Below are 18058 nucleotides of genomic sequence, written 5' to 3' on the forward strand. Positions count from 1 at the left end.
TAGATGCAAAACACCCATTAGTACAGCACTTGTTCCAAGGAGTACTTAAGAAACAATCATCTTTATTATCTAACCATTTATTTTCTTGACTTGAAAAGAGCCCCTCACTTTTTTTTTTTTTTTTGGTTTTCTTATTGACAGACTATTCCTCATTGAATATAATGTACCCATGATCATTAGATGTACTATTATCTCACTTGCCACAAGGAAAGCCAAAATAAGTCTGCCAATAATAATTGTAATATATTGTCAATTCTGAGACATATTCTGATTTGAGAGATGTTAACATGTGAAAAAATGTGAAACTTAGAATTGTTGGATGGAATCAGATTTGGTTCTTAGCAATGCCCAACATCGAGGGCCTTTCTTCTCTGAGCCAGGCTATGTTGTGATTGTACACTCTTACTAATTTATTTGAAATATCATGAAATGTATATTAAAGGATGCTAAGGCTGTGGCACAGATAACCCACTGAGAGTTCTGTGTTCTTTCCATAGGGTAGAACAGAATTGGTGCTGTACAGCAGAAACCATCAGTGACTCTGTGTGTGTGTCTAGTGGGGGGTAGAATGAGAGGCTTGAAATCTAGATGATACACAGCCTCAGACCATTATTGACATGGCTAGTTTTACTTGCATTTTAGGAAGATTGCTTCGATTTCAGGATAAAGGCTGGATTGGAAGGGTTGAGACTTTGAAAGAAGCGCATCATCTTCCTAAGGGTTAAAGTGTGTTTTCTTTCAAACTGGGGGTCTGGGAGAACCTTTAACAGTGCATTGCAACACTGCAGGCCAAGGAATGTGTTCAATCATCATGTGAATAGAAATGAAGACTGATACTTTAGAAATGATTTTACAGATGAAATCTCTAGGCTTGCTGGAATGTTTTGTTTTAAAGTGTTGATTCTACTATTATGCAGGTTTCAGGAGCCGATTGCTCTTGAAACAGTAGTTTGTTACTCATGGTTTAAGAGGAGACACAGGACACCCTGCAGAGCCACATGGGAAAGCACTAGAGACCCTCAGGAGGCAGAAGGAGCAAGGGGAAGGCACTCTTCACTGTGGCTCCTTTGGGAAAGGCAAGAAAGGGCAGGGTAAGCAGGCTTAGGATTGGCTAGTTTGAGTAAGGTCAGCAGGGTTTGGGGTGTAGGGGCTTTCTCTACTTGTCTGGTACCTGGCCCTGTTATGATTAGGGCAGAAGAGGATAGAGGCCAGACACCGGGGAGGGGGTTCAGAGTACAGATTCTGGTTTGGTTAGTTTGCACATGAAAGGTATGCTCCAGAAAAAAATCATATGCTATCTCTAAGAACTGGCCAGCTCAGTCTAGCTCCATGAGCCAGGTCCCCAAAGCCTGGGCATCAAGAATACAGAAATAAGAAAACAACATTAATACACATTTGATGAGTGAAATGAGGAAGTCAAAGAGATATCCATTTTGGATGACTATGGAAGTGAAATGTTTTTAACTTTCAAGGGAACTAAGCTTTATTGGGTACTCACTCTGTGCCAGGCATGACTTGAAGACCTTTACATGGTCTCGATTAATCCTCAAAGCAATGTTTGGGACTATTTTTAGCTTAATTTTACATGAGTGCTGAAGAAGTTTGCAAGAGTTTGTGCTCCGTCCCCTGTGACCCATTCCCTCACAGCTTGATTTTAGATGTGTTGGATTTGAGGTCCTTGATGGATATCTTGGTGGAACTATTTAGGACACAATACCAGCAATGGCACCATTTTAAACTATGTTCCTATTTAACAGAAACTTACATTGTGCTTTCTACACTCTAAACATAATCTGTCCTAAAAGCTTTACAAATGCCACCTTATTTAATCCCATAACAATAATTTGAGGTACATATTAGCACCCTCATTTTATTCATATTTTTAATCATCTTAATAGCCTCCAATTTGAGGAATATCCTGATGAACCATGCAGTAGAACAGGCATTTTATGTAAATCAGCTTAATTCAGTCACACAATATGAATGTGATTATATCCATTTTAAAGACCAGAAAACGAATGCTTTCGTGGCTTGCATCATTTGACTACTATCACATGGTTTTATTGTTATAAACTTTATAAAGGTGAATTTCTGTTGTGCTTAAAACTATTATCCCATTTTACAGACCAGAAATTGTCTCAGTCGTTTAAGAGACTTGACCAATGCTACAAGGCCATAAACCACCCAGCCAGGATTTGAATTTCAGTATATTTGATTCTTCATCCCAATCTTTTCCCAATATTCTTGTACTTTTCAAACGGTGTTTCCCTGGAGCCCTATTTTCAATGTTTCATAAATGTGGGCTTCTTCACAAGATTTCATAAAATTGGACAGTGCTATGAGTGAATCGCATCCTCTGCCAAAATTCATGTGCTGGAGTCTTTATTCTGGTACTGCAGACTGTGACTGTATTTTGAGAGTGGGTCTTTACAACAGTAATTAAGGTAAAAGGAGGTCACTACATCATATGGGTGGATCCTAATCCAGTATGACTGCAGTCCTTATAAGAAGAGGAAATTAGAACAGAGACACACAAGAGGAAAGAACTTTGGCACAAGAAGGAAGAGATAGCCATCTACAAGCCAAGGAGAGAAGCAGTTAACCCTGCTGACACCTTGACTACAGACTTCCAGCCTCTGGAACTTTGTGAGGAAATCAACGTCTGCTGTTTAAGCCACCTAGTCTGTGGTATTTTGTTATGGCAACCCTAGCAAACTAACACAGACAGTAAATTTCCACTAGTAAAACAAAAGTGGAAAGCCACCGTCCCAGGCAGTTAGTCACACAGGCTGTTTGACCAGTCTGACTGTTTTCCTAAACTCAACAACACTGAGGTCAGATGACTTCCTGGGATAAAAGCCAGCTTCCTCTTGCTATTACTCCAGCTCCGGTCTACAGGTTTTCTTCTTCTTCTTCTAACTTCCCCTCTGGTGACAGAGGAGATAAATATTAGAGAAACAAAAGTCCAGAATGCGAAGGCTGCCATTCTCACTTCCTCTTACCCCTTAACCCAGTGCTGCTTTGAATAGAGTCAGTGCCCCCGGGCAGTGTGCTGAGGAGAGAAGACGGCAGTGCCTGGGAGGCTGCTCTGACCAGCAGATACAGAGGGTCATGCTTTCTCCGGGTCACTTCTGTTCACGGAAAATGCCAGGATGATTCCTCGCATCCGCCTGGCTGTGGCCACGATCCCAGCCATGGCCTTTCTCTCCTGCCTGAGATCTGAGAGCTGGGACCCTTGCGTGCAGGTATGTGGTAGGAGTCTGCTCAGCTTCCCCTGAGCTTTGCCTTGCTTCTGAAAAACTGCTCTCTGCCTAGAGCTTCCCTTGGTGAGCCCTGGTTAGTTTCATTAGCAAACAGAAGTCAAATTACCTTAAAGACTTAAGAGACCAAAGGGACCAAAAAATTCATGGTAAGAGCGCACTAATAGGCAGCCCATGGGGTTTTGTCCCACCTAGGACTTAAAGGGCTAATGGGACGTTAGGTCAGATAGACCTGTTTAAAATCACTGCCTTTCCAATTCTGGGCTGTGTGACCTTGAAGAAGTTACCCAACCTCTCTTAGACTAGTTTTCACATCCATAAAAGAATTATAGGCTTCAGTACAGAGTTGCAAGAAGCCTGCTTCCTGTCATTCCTTTCTGTTGGTGGTTTGCATACTCTGCTTTGAGCTGTTTTATTTGCCCCTTTCAATCTCAGGAAGATATTTTTAGTCTCTTAATAGAAATTTCTAAGCAGATTTCCAACTTCTGGTCATAGTTCTGTCCAAACGATAAAAAGACAGAAGTTAGAAAAGGAGAGACAGAGAAAGAGAGAGAGAAAGGAATGAAGAAAGAAGGAAAAAAGAGACAAGTTATAAAATATCAGCTAATGTAATGCTTGCTTTCTTTGTGAAACATCAATCAGTTGGTTCATAATCTCATTACTGATGGATTTTGTTTGTTCTTCCACTGCATGGACTTTACAATTGCTTTGGAAGCCCATGGCAGACCCAAACAGCCACAAGAATGTCCTGGATTTAGGATGTGGCAGGGTCAGAAACTCAAGAAAAGCATAACCTGCCAGAGTCCTGGCACTGGGGACATGGAAGAAACAATATACTTTGATATGTAACAAAGACAAATCTGTTATCTGCAAGTCCTCTGTTTCCCCAATTCCCTTCTCACTGTCCTCCTCTCTGTGTCTTTCCTGCTGTTAGGTTAGTAGGTATAGATCCTCCAATCATGCTCCCCCCAGGATAAAACCAAGGGGGGGAGGGGGGTGGCAGTGGGGACCATGTGGCTCCTCCTTCTCCCATGCTCCCAATACTCTCCATTTCCAAAGCTTGCCCAACCCTTCTCTTCCCTCCAGGATCACTCTGGGGCAGATCCTCAGTTCCCTTGGCCTTGACTCTTGGACAGGGACTAGTCTCATGTCCCATTGTCCCTGTCATTTAATCTAACCTGTACATTTTTGTTGTTTGTTTGTTGCAGTTTTTCCTGAGGTTCAGTTCTAACAAATTACCATCCTTAAAAACTTGCACTAACTCTCCATTGCTATCAGGACCTTTTCCTGCCATGGGGCCTTTGCCGTGGCTATTTCCTCTAGCTAGAATGCCTTCCCCGTAGATCTGTGGTGCTCAGTGGTAATATCATAGGGTCATGTGACATTATTTAAATAATAAATTTAAGTAACTAAATTTAATTAAATTTTTATTCAACTAAGTTAACTTTTTAAACTAAATTTAAAATGTAGTTTTACATTTTCTAGTAGCTACATGAAAATATAAAAAGAAGAAAGTGAAATTAATTTTAATAATATTTTTGTTTAACTCAGTACATTCAAAATATTATTTCAAAATGCAATGTATACTAAAGCATTAATAATATATTTTACATTCCTTCTTTGGTTTTAAGTCTTTAAAATTTAGTATATATTTTACATTTGCAATATATCTCAGTTTAAACTATCCATATTTCTTATGCTCATTATGGTCAGTATGTCCCTATTGGACAGTACAGCCCTAGATATTTTTATGACTTAATCCCTCATTTCATCCAGATTTCTGCTTATATGTCACCTCCTTCAATAAGTCTTCCTTGATTGCTTCACATAGAGCACCTCACCCCCCATATTTGCCACTAGTTTCCTATGCTGCTTTATTTTGATAGCACATTTTTGTAGCACATACACATATAGGTGTATATTTATATTTTATATATATATAAAACATGTATTACCTATGTTTTATATATATATATAAATATATATTTTATTTGTCTATTGCTTGTATTTTCCTTGAAATGGAATCTATAAGAGGTCAAGATAATTTCTGGTTTTAGTTATGACTCTATCCCAGTGCATCTCACATTATAGTTGCTCATTTAAATGTGATTGAAAGCATTGCCACAGAACAAAGTACGAGGCCTCCTATCTGGCCCTCCCCTCTGGTTGAGGTTTTGCCACTCCTGCCACACAACGTTAATCTGAGCTAGTTTTTCACCCCTCTGTACTTGCTGTGCCCTCTTCCTTCCTCTCCTTCCTTTCCATGTATCCAAATCTCATCCTTCCAGACCCACCTTGAAATTTTCTCTTTCTTGGAAGCCTTCTACAGTCTATAATCTCTGGATCCAGTATTGATCTCCACTTTTTAATGAACTAAGGAGAAAATGTTCTAAGTCTGGTTTCATCCCCTTTTCAGGAGTCTAACTTGTGCTTTTCTTTTAACTCTCTCAGTTGTGAGCTCATTGAAGTCTAGAGCCATATCCCATTGGTCTTTGTGTTGTCTATAGCACTTAGCAGAAAATGCCTTCAACTGGGTTTTGAATAAACATCTATTTAAGCAGTTATCCATTCATTTATTCAACAAATATTTATAGATCATTAACTATTTCCCAGGCACCTTCTGACTGCTGCAGACATAGCAGAGAGCTAGACTTTCAAAGCTTGCAGTCTAGTGAGGAAAATGAATAGTATATATGGAACATATGTTCATAATATTACATAGTGATTCGTCCTGTGAGGGAGGATAAAAGAAGGCAAGGGAAGAATGCCTGAACTATCACGTATTAGACAGTATGGTCTGTGAGGACCCTATGGGGAATAATATTTTAGGAGACAAGTGAATAAAGCAAAGAACTGCACTATGGCCTGTAAAACTTAACACACATTACTTCATCTTTCTAAATTCTTCTTTAAAAGGTTTATTTGAAGATTAAATTAAGGTATGTTACATATAAGAAACAAGCCGGTATATAGTGGGGAATTAATAATAGCCAATAATAATATATGTTAACATGTATTGATCATTTACACTGTAATAGGATTTCATACCTTTAAATACCTTATCCCATTAATCCTTTTAACAGATTCTGTTGGTTTTAAACTGAAAACCAAAATTAACTGGCTTAAGCAAGGAAATTTGTTGAAGAAATCAGAGACTTAGGAAATTAAACTGGAGGTTAGAGAACAAGACTTAACAAAGAATTTGAGAAAATATGATCGAAACCAGCAGAGGAACCAAGGCAGCATCAAGCACTTGATCTTATTTACTAGGTTCTACCATTGGAGTCCATGCACCTCAAAGATATGTCCCCATTTCTATCTCGTCTGCTCAAAGGTCAGCGATCCAAGGGAAAGAATACAATGCCAAAAACTGGGGTATGGCTAAGAGAGATCTGGATATCTGACTGGCCGCTTCCCTAAGCTTCTATACAATGAAGGCTATATTCAGAAAAACAATGGCCTTCCTTGCCTCAAATCACAGGGAAGAGCTAGGGTGAAACCCAGAGCTTTTGGACTCTAGAGCCTCAGCTCTTCACTACTTGCCTTGACTGCTTCACGATAAATGGTGCCATTGTGGTAGTAGAGGTTAAACACTGGGTACAGAGTAGTTTTCCCTTTTCCCTTCCTAATCCAGAAAAAGATATTTTATAAGAATGAAGTGAGTGGATACAGGAATGGATGGGTGGATAGATGAACAGAAGATTGGATGGAAGGATGGATGGATGAAAGAAGGTTGACTGGCCCCTGTGCCTATACCAGTGGCCTCCTAGGCTCTGGTCTAAGAGAGGGGAGATGCAGGGAAGTCTGTTAGGGTGCATGCAGGAAGACACTGCATCTAATGTCTGATTATTTCAGGTGGTTCCTAACATTAGTTACCAATGCATGGAGCTGAATTTCTACAAAATCCCTGACAACATCCCCACATCAGTCAAGATACTGGACCTGAGCTTTAACTACCTGAGTCATTTAGACAGCAATAGCTTCTCCAGCTTTCCAGAACTGCAGGTGCTGGATTTATCCAGGTAATGCATGAGCTTTTACCACTATCCAGAGCAAAATGTTCATTGTTCTTTCATTTAATTCTTAAGTAAGAAAGCTTGATTAGTAGAGTCTCATCTTCATTCACTTATTCATTCATTCAACAGATGTCTTATTTGCTATAAAACTTTGGGTAAGCCACCTCCTTCTCCAGGTCTCAGCTTTCTTATCTCAGAAATGAGCAGTTGGATAAGTCAGTTTCTCAGGACAACTCTATCTTTGATTTTAAGTCAGGGAAGTAAATTGACTCCAACTCTTTCATCAGCAGATATTAATTGACTACTTTCTATATGTTGTTAACTCTGCTGGGAAACAAGAGTCTGCTGATATATAACATACAACCCTAGCTATAAAGGAGGGCCTATCCACTTGAAAGAACTAATATGTTAAAATCCTGAGCAGGGTGCTGGGCACAGAATAGACATTCAAAGATGTTACCTGATTCTGATTCCGTATTTTTAACCTGAGATAAGGATAGGTGATAAGTTATTAGCAAACTAGAGGTGACACATCATGTTATTTAGAAAAGAGACCTTCTATGCAGCGAGTAATCAAGACAGATTTCACAAACTGAGCGGGATGCCAATAATGTCTGGAATATTGAAAGTGAGGTAGAGGACCAGGACTTAAGAAGAAACAAGTAACCTAAAGAGAAAGATTACAAGATCAAAGGAAAACATCTGTGGTGAGAAAGAACAGTGACTCAGATTATTTTCTAATTCAGGGAAGTATATCATTCATTAGCATAGGTGGAGTTATTGTCATAATTTTTGGGGGAATTGAATCCTAAAATGATTTTCATCATCAGGGACCTTATTTAGAAATGTACTAGATAATGGACTATAATCTTTAAAGAGTTTGTAAAACATGAAGAAATACTGTATATATGACATTTTACTATAGAAACTCTTAATAAAGGTGAAGAGGATGGTAGGTGTTCCTGTAGAAGGGTAAGCATCTGACGTTTTATGCTCTAACATGGACATTGATAGACTGTAATGAAGGGGGAAATGGAGCATTTTAAAGGCAGTGGCATGGAGCCATACGGAGGCCAGAAGACTTGAGCCAGGTCCTCCTCCAACAGTTATTGACATATGGCCTGAGGAGTGTCGCTTCAACTCCCTAAGTCTCAGTTTTCACATCTGTGAAACAGAAATGATGATCTTTATCCCATATGGTTAATTGTGATACTGAAGATTAACATGCCATGTATTTTAACAACCTCACAAAGTAGACTTTATAAGTATAAAATACTATTAGAGCATTCCATTAGTTTATAAAAATCTCAGTTTTCTGAGTAAGAATTCTGTCAAGAACTATACTGAATTTTGTACAAGAACTCTATGGAATTGAAGTAGACAAACCAACCCTCTTTTTTTAAAAAAAAGATTAAGAAGTGGTTTCTTATCAAACGCTGTCTATTATAAATCATCTTCGACCCACCACATACCCAAGGAATGACTCTCAGAGTCTTTAAATATGTGCTTAGAGAATGGCCAGCTTCCCTTCCTGGTTAGCCAGGAGGAGATTCTGGATTAGGGCAAGGACAATTAATAGTGCAAAAGATAAACTCTGCCTTTTCTTTTTCTTCATTTTTAATGTTTGATTTAAAATGTTGTACCAATTTCTGTTCTACAGGAGAGTGACTCAGTTACTCTTTTTAAAAAACATTATTTTACCTCATGGTCTATCTCAGGAAACTGGATATAATTCCTTGCTATACAGTAGGATATAGTTGTCTATCCATTCTAAATGTAATAGTTTGTATCTGTTAACCCCAAACTTCCAGTCCACCCAATTCCCTAAACTCTGCCTTTTCATACTGCTTCACACTGCTTAAGTACAGTACCTCTGCTTGTCTTTTAAAGATGCTTTGTGATAGACCAGTCAGCCTTTTTTTTTCCTATGGAAATCTATTGATACATATTTTTTTCTTTCTGTAGAGGAGAAAGAAGGTGAGTTTAAGAGGTTCATATATGTTCACATGTCTTGATAACGGCAGACCAGAAATTCATGTCCGTATCTGCTGCTTCCAAGTAAAATGTTCTCTTTGTCTTTAATACTCTGCTTCTCTAAAAGCCCCCTTGTATAGAAATCTTTTCATGAACGTTAAAGATATCTGTTATTTTGATGTAATCTTTTATATATTTAAAATTGAAATTTACCAGTTATTTATCATGGCTAACAACCAACTATCTGTGTCATATGCACCAACTGCATATATAATCACAATTTTACATGACAGGAAATGTCGAAAGTTGATCCACAGCTCTGTCTTCATGGGTCCCCAGTATTGATCTTTAACTGATTTCCCTCTGATGGATGAGCTGCCTCTGTTTAGTGTGGTGCACCTAGTGTGACAAAAAGATAGTGATGGTGGCCAGTATAATTGTACCAAATTTGTGGGCCTCTTCATTGCTTTATCTGCCTCACTTGATATGTTTGCCTATGCACCATCATATGGCATGCCACGTCTGTGTGAAGACTTAGATGACTGGGTTAATATTTCATTCTAATTTTTTATTCAACAGAAACATTATATAATCTGTACCTTTCTTCCCTATAGATGTGAAATTCAGACAATTGACGATGATGCATATCAGGGCCTAAATTACCTTTCCACCTTGATACTGACGGGAAATCCTATCCAGAGTTTAGCCCTGGGAGCCTTTTCTGGACTACCAAGTTTACAGAAGCTGGTTGCCGTTGAGACAAACCTAGCGTCTCTAGAGGACTTCCCCATTGGACATCTTAAAACCTTGAAGGAGCTTAATGTGGCTCACAATCATATCCATTCTTTCAAGTTACCTGAATATTTTTCTAACCTGCCCAACCTGGAGCATTTGGATCTTTCTAAGAACAAAATCGAAAATATTTATCATGAACACTTGCAGGTTCTACATCAAGTGCCCCTACTCAATCTCTCTTTAGACTTGTCCCTGAACCCTTTAAACTTTATTGAACCAGGTGCCTTTAACAAAATTAGGCTCAATGGATTGACTTTGCGAAGTAATTTTAATAGTTCGGATGTAATGAAAACTTGTATTCAAGGTCTGGCTGGTTCAAAAATCAATCAGTTGGTTTTGGGAGAATTTAAAAATGAAAGGAACTTGGAAAGTTTTGACAAATCTGTCCTGGAGGAACTGTGCAATTTGACCCTTGAACAGTTCCGGATAGCACACTTTGGTGAATTCCCAGATGATGTTTCTGACTTATTTAATTGTTTGGCAAATGCCTCTGTGATTTCTCTGTTGAGTCTGAATTTGCGTGGTCTAGAAGCCCTTCCTAATGATTTCAGGTGGCAACACTTAGAAGTGGTTAACTGTAAACTTCAACAATTTCCTGCATTGAAGTTCAACTCTCTCAAAAAGTTTGTTTTCAAAGACAATAAACATATGCACACTTTTACTGAAATTAACCTGCCAAACCTTCAGTTTCTAGATCTCAGTGGAAATCACTTGAGCTTTAAAGGTTGCTGTTCTCACAATGAATTTGGGACAACCAAACTGAAGCATTTAGATCTGAGCTTCAATGAAATCATTACCATGAAGTCAAACTTCATGGGCTTAGAGCAACTAGAATACCTGGATTTCCAGCATTCCAGTTTGAAACAGGCTAATGACTTTTCCATATTCCTATCACTCAGAAACCTCCATTACCTTGATATTTCTTATACTAACATCCACGTTGTCTTCCGTGGCATTTTTGCTGGCTTGGTCAGCCTCCAAACCTTGAAAATGGCTGGCAATTCTTTTCAGAACAACTTGCTTCCTGATGTCTTCACAGATCTGACTAACTTAATCCTCCTGGACCTCTCTAAGTGTCAACTGGAACAGGTATCCCAGAGGGCATTTCATTCCCTCCCTAGGCTTCAGGTGCTAAATATGAGTCACAACAGACTCTTGTTCTTGGATACACTTCCTTATAAACCACTCCACTCCCTCAGGATTCTGGATTGCAGTTACAATCTTATCGTGGCCTCCAAGGAACAAGAACTACAGCATCTGCCAAGGAGCCTAGCTTTTTTAAATCTCACTAAGAATGACTTTTCTTGTGCGTGTGAACACCAGACTTTCTTGCAGTGGGTCAAGGACCAGAAGCAGCTCCTTGTGGGAGCTGAGCAAATGGTGTGTACACAACCTTTAGAAATGCAGGACCTGCCTGTGCTGAGTTTCAGGAACGCCACCTGTCAGATAAGCGAGGCCGTCATTAGTGCGTCAGTTCTCACCTTCCTCCTGGTATCTGTGGCAGGAATCCTGGTCTATAAGTTCTATTTCCACTTGTTGCTTTTTGTGGGCTGCAAAAAATATGGCAGAGGTGAAAGCACCTATGACGCCTTTGTTATCTACTCCAGCCAGGACGAAGACTGGGTGAGGAATGAACTGGTAAAGAACTTGGAGGAGGGGGTGCCCCCTTTTCATCTCTGCCTTCACTACAGAGACTTCATTCCCGGTGTGGCCATCGCTGCTAACATCATCCAGGAAGGTTTCCACAAAAGTCGGAAGGTTATTGTCGTGGTGTCCCAGCACTTCATACAGAGCCGATGGTGTATCTTTGAGTATGAGATTGCCCAGACCTGGCAGTTTCTGAGGAGTCATGCCGGCATCATCTTCATCGTCCTGCAGAAGTTGGAGAAGTCCCTGCTGCGGCAGCAGGTGGAGCTGTATCGCCTTCTCAGCAGGAATACCTACCTGGAGTGGGAGGACAGCGTCCTGGGGCGGCACATCTTCTGGAGACGACTCAAGAAAGCCTTGCTGGATGGTAAACCATGGAGTCCAGAAGGAACAGAGGATTCAGAAAGCAACCAGCATGATACAACAGCCTTCACTTAAGGAGGGAAAACTCCCAACGTGTCCCTTGGTCAGCTGGATCCCGTGCTTGTTAACAAGTACTAAATCCTGCAACATGCCAAGCACTGTGCCAAGGGCTGGTGATTCAGTGATGCCCGAGATACACAGGACTGCCAGTCTCATGGAGTTTACAATTTAGAGGGACTAAACACTGTTCTAAAATACAGAACTTCCAGGTGGATGTTTCGACCAAATCAGCTAAGGCGTCCAGGACAGGGAAAGCCAATTCAACTCTTAGCGCATCAAATTGTATTAGAACTAAGATCCTGAGTCTCAGTCAGCTGAGAAAAGGACAGAGTTCTTCTCTGGAGTCTTTTTAGTGGAAACTGCATCATGGTACATGTTTTAACTATGTTAAAACAAATTGGTTTGGGTAGTTTCAACTGACCAGGGTCTGGGTTCATTTTTCCCTTTCCTACTGAACACAGTTTAAATCAGAAGGCTCCTGATTCAGCTACCCCTCCTCCACTTTTAAGTCAGTTCAAAAACATCCCTGGTACTCCATTAGATGTTCTATTTATTAACTAATATATTCTTTTGTTTTTATAAATCCAGTTCTCATTTTTCATGTCTCCTCTATAAACCTGTATCATAAGGCTATTAGAAACATGCTGGAAATTTCCATAATTAACCACTATCTTTTGAGAAAATATGTAAAATACACTGTCACTTTGTCACTTGATGTCATTCTCAAGTTATTACCTACTAAGTTATGACTGTCATGAAGGTAGCATTAAAATAATTTGGTTGAAAGTGGCACTTCTTGGAATAAAGGGAGACAAGTCCAACTTCCCGGTCTCATAATAAGCAATTTGGGTGAGAGAGGCAGTGCAAGAGGTGGGATGACCTTAGGAGGTCATCTCTTCCTGATGACCCCAGAAACACATGAGCTGATGTCGTCGGATTGACCACATATTGAGAACAGCAGCAAATGAATATTGTTTGATGGACCACTGCATCCTTCAGGGGATTGTGAAATGATTCAAGGTGGGGGGCACACATCACTCCTTCCTGCTGGGTGTCACTCCAGGACCATATTTAGGAAAGATTAAATGTTATCACAGAAAAAAATGTCCCTGGGGTTACTGTGGGTCAGGTTAAGGGGAATTTTTAGAAAAGTGGATTCACCCAGCTTCCTTAGAATGGCACAGTCAAATAAAGGGCAATGAGGACATTTGGAAAATACAGTTGTCAAAAACTGGATATATGGTCACCCTCAGGAGTGTGTTTGTGACTTGAGTATTCCAGAGTGTATTTTTTGGAGCATGGCTGGAGTTGTTGAACATGCCTGAATGTGCTTATAGGCCTTACGCACTATTGAATGTGCATGTATTTGTGTGCATGCCTCTCTGTGTCCTGTTGTGTTTGTGTGATCCTATCTGCACAGAAGAAGGTGTGTTTATAGTGTAATGGAAATTATGAGCATTTGATGTAGATGCCCAGTGTTTGAGAAAGGTCCTCACTCTTATGTTTGTATGTGTTTGTTTATATACAAATGCCTGCATTAGATTCTGAATATGCTTGAAGGCATATGTTCTGTGTGTGTGTGTTCAGGCTAGATGTGAGTATTTGTGTTCCTGTTTAAGTATGCATTCTGCATTTGTGTGTTAGTTTGAGTGAATATCCAAGACTCTAAGGAGGAAAATCAAAATACAGCTGGAATATTTCCTACTACTTCTTCCCATTAGTCTCCTCTCCTAGTGATAATTCTGAAAATTGAAGGTGAGATAGACAAAAAAGGAAGGAAATGATATGACAGAAACATAAATGGGAGAAAGAGGAAAGTTAGGCCTAGAACAGGCTCTTTGCAATTTTAATTGTCCAGATTATAGAAAGATAAAGGGTTGGATAGAAAAGAAAAATTAATTGTGATCAGATTGCCTTAAATTTGTATAATACCCTACAACTTGGAACATATACACTGAGTTATGACCACATTTGAATCTCTTATGCTCCAAGTAAGGTAGCAGATTAATAATTACTTTTGTATTTGACTAACATAAAACCTTAAGTTCAAGGAAGTAATTTATTAGGCCACAGAGTAAAGTGGCAGGGCCTGAAACTGGCTTCCAGCCTACACTGGGCAGCTCACTTTCCACTGTACCCCTGTCGCTTCATGCTTCACGTTCACAAAACGGGAAGTGAAACTCCTAAACTTCGTATGGCTGAGAGTAGTCAAGGGTTTTTCACTGAAACCATGAAACATTAGGCAAATGCATATGCATACAGACATTATATATACTGAGGGTTTTATTTATAACACATTTCTTTTCCTAAAGGACAAGAGGGAGATTTAAACAAACTAAGCATGGACAAGTTTAGTTAATGAGAACTGGAAAATGGGGACAAAGAACAAAAAGAGGGGAAAAAAAGGCACTAATAAGCTTTAACATAGTGTTATCCAGTCCTAACTCCAGAGAGAGCTCCTGATGTTTGGTTAGTGTGGCTTTTGGAGAAAGCTCAAAACTCTCACTCACCACTCACCACGTGGACCTTGGATTCACTTCTCTGAGAGTCTAGTTAACTCAAATATAAAAGGAGGGCAGTAATTATTTTGCAAAACTCTTGTAAGTATTAAAAGTAATACACATTCAATACAAGAAACATTCTTTTTATAGGGGACTAATCCTCTGGGACTTTATGAGAAACATTGAGGGCTCTTCTCAGTAACACCTTTTTAGCAATTGTTGTTTTTCCCACTTGTGAGACCGCAGGAGGACTGTAAGGGTAATTGGGCAGTTTCTTTCTGACTCAGCCTCTGCCCACAGGATTGTCAGAACACTAGGCCCTTTATGGCCACTCTAACCTTTCTAGAAATCAACCAGCAGGCTCTGATAGGGTCTTCCATGAACTCACTGGAGTTCTCACAAGAATGAGTGGGAGACCTGGGAAGGCCGAAAGTCTGTTTACCCTTTGCTTCCCTAGCCTTGAGTTCAACAGCTGGCACACTGCAGAATACGACACCTGCTTATTTGAAGAATGGATGAATGAGTGAAGAATCATCTCTGGAGGGGATATTGTCCTCTATTTTTCCCAGTCAAGACCTTCAAGTCCCAGAACACAGTTCACTGTCACCCATGCAGTTCCTGGGGCTCCAGATTTCCATGTCTGTTCTCCGTTCCTGTTGTCAGCATGGATGTCCTCAACCACTTCCTTCACTTGGTTCCTTAACTCCAAGGATTCCAAAAACCTTGGCAGAATGTGAGAAGAAGCCTTCTCTAATAATAATTATTCTTAATGGCTATTTTTAGGTCCTATTCTACAGCTTTATGTATGATACCTTTTTTTTCTTCTCTCCTTTGGCTGCGCACACGGCATGTGGAAATTCCTGGGCCAGGCAAACCCAACCCACACCACAGCAGTGACCCAAGCAGCAGCAGTGACAATGCCAGATCCTTAACCCCCTGAGCCACACAGGAACTCCATATGTATGATATCTAATTTTAATTCCTAAACCATGCCTAAGAGATGGGCACTAGTAATATCGGCATTATTATCCATTAGAAAATGAAGGCTCTGAGATGGTAAATACCCTATCCCAAATCCCACAGATAGAAAAGGGCAGAGTTTGTATTTAAACATTCTCTTTTAACAGACCTTTCAGTCATTCTTGTCAGGACTTTTGTGAGTTCATGTAAGACTTTCCAGGAACCTGGCTTTGATTTTCAGGAGTTTGGAGTTCTATGGGTGGGGGCCAAGACAGAAAGAAACTCCCTAATTACAATTAGTCCTCCTATGGTTCCACTGGTTGGTCAGGGCACAATACCAGAATTTAGATTTGAAGGTTAACCCAAAGGATGTGTATTGGGCAGTACTCAAAATCAACCTTTTCTTCTGACAATGATGGACTAAGCCTCTCCCTCTTCAACTCTCATTCTCAGTGGAGTAAAGTATTTTCCACAAGGCTCCTAGGACTTCCAGCAAGTAGGTCCATTCAGGTGGCTTTCCAGACTGGCTCAGCTGCTTTGCTACTTATGTATAACAATTACCTACCACATGGTTTTCAATAAGGCTGTTCCTTCGATGCCTTCATTAAATGGCAGGGTGTATCATTGGAAATCAACACAATAAGGTGGTTTAGCTAATATAGTCTCAGTACATCAACTTTAGCAATGCATCTTGATATAGAGTTTAAGTTGGATTGTCTGAAGGAGGAGCAACAAAGCATGCCCCTTGAACTGACTTTCCCACTGGTACCATTATTCTAACTTCTTTTTGCTTGTCCAATAAGAGGGCACAAATAATTGAGTCTGCTCTTAGAATTTCAGCCCAGTACCTAGAATTCTGGCAATCTACTTTGTTAATTGAAGAAGAATATAGATGCTTTGAAAATCAAAAGTGGCTAGACATTTTGGCTTTAATTTTCTTCTGCTAGAATATTTTAGCCATTGTTGCTAAATGCAGGGGGTTCAGGTTTTAAAAAAATCCTACATGGACTTCCCTTGTGTGGCTACTAAGTCTGGCAGATGCAAATAGCAGACTTGAGTTTGAATTCTGGTCCCACCACACCTTCATGATATAATTTTGGACATATTTCTTAATCTCTCTAATTTCAAGTTTTTTTTCTTGAATAGGAAGGGTCAGCCTCTTCTATGTGATAGGGCTTCTATGAAAATAAAATAGAGAGTGGAAGGGAGACAGAGCACAGCTCTAAAATTACCTTCTTGGAGGGGCTGCCTTAAGAGTGAAAGCAATCCCAAGGCTGTTAGAAGTTAACACAGACACTTGGAAGCCTGAACTTCTCTAAGGCAGGGGGTCTCACACCTAGAGTCAAACACAGGGATTTAACTCTTTGGGAGAGAGATGGAAAGAGACAGCAGGGTCCTAGCTCTGAAAGATGCACTGAATTAAGAGATGCTAGGATTTCAAAAGGGGAAAAAACCAGACCCTGTTCAGAGTTCCTGTCATGGCTCAGCGGTTAATGAATCTGACAAGCATCCATGAGGATGCAGGTTCAATTCCTGGCCTTGCTCAGTGGGTTAAGGATCCAGGGTTGCCGTGAGCTGTGTTGTAGGTTGCAGATACGGCTCGGATCCTACATTGCTGTGGCCATGGCATAAGCTAACGGCTACAGCTATGATTTGACCCCTAGCCTGGGAACCTTTATATGCTGCAGGTATGGCCCTGAAAAAAGCATAAAAAAAAAAAAAATGAAACAAACCCCAGACCCTGTTCATTTATAATGGAGCATAATCCTGATGCTGCCTGGGAAGGCAGAAACTAAGATCTGGTCCAGGATCTTCATTTACTTGGGTGAATATGGGCAAGTTATTCAAGTGCCTTGAGGCTCAGATTTCAATACATAAAACTGGGGTAATACTACCTTCTTGGGAGACCTCATTGGGCTGTAATGACAATGCTGATAATAATGAGGATAGTTAACTTTAATTAAGCAATTATTTTGTGCAAGGGCCTTATATGTGCTATCTCATTTGCTTTGTCACATCAATGAATTAGGAAGATGTTAATTATTTCCAATTTACAGATGAGTAGACTGATGCTTGGAATCATTCTCTAATGTGTCCAAAGTCATCTGTTAATGAATGGCAGCTCTGAGGTTAAGATGTAAGTCCACTTCACTCCATAGCCAGGACTCTTAAACACTGCCCTCTTCTCACAAAAATGCATAAAATTTCCTATCTCACTATCATAGATTTTTTTGCCATACTCATGGCATGTGGAAATCCCCAGGCCAAGGACTGAGCCTGCATCACAGCAGTGACCCAGGCTGCTGTAGTGACAACACCAGATCCTTAATCTGCTGTACCACAAGAGAATTCCACTCACTATCGCAATTTTTATTGGTATTGACCAAAGAGAATTATGACTAGTGTTACTAACTATTATTACTATTACAAACATAAGAGTCTGGGGAAAAGTAAATAAAAGTTATGTGCGACAAAAGATTTT

General features: G+C 40.0%; 1 protein-coding gene across 4 annotated transcripts; it reads left to right on the forward strand.

Moving 5' to 3' along the window:
• On the forward strand, positions 2905-12936 carry TLR4 (toll like receptor 4). 4 transcript variants are annotated; one of them, NR_120680.1, is made up of 3 exons: positions 2905-3245; positions 7116-7282; positions 11657-12936. NR_120680.1 is itself a non-coding variant. In NM_001113039.2 (3 exons), exons 1-3 carry the CDS (start codon positions 3153-3155, stop codon positions 12128-12130), a joined length of 2526 nt encoding a protein of 841 aa, NP_001106510.2. In that variant the 5' UTR covers positions 2905-3152; the 3' UTR covers positions 12131-12936. The 4 variants fall into 4 exon arrangements, 3 of the variants coding, with proteins under 3 accessions (NP_001106510.2, NP_001280246.1, NP_001280245.1); NM_001113039.2 differs by having other exon boundaries at positions 9865-12936; NM_001293317.1 differs by having other exon boundaries at positions 11653-12936.

This window comes from Sus scrofa, chromosome 1 (genome assembly GCF_000003025.6).
Source record: "Sus scrofa isolate TJ Tabasco breed Duroc chromosome 1, Sscrofa11.1, whole genome shotgun sequence".
Lineage (NCBI taxonomy): Eukaryota > Metazoa > Chordata > Mammalia > Artiodactyla > Suidae > Sus > Sus scrofa.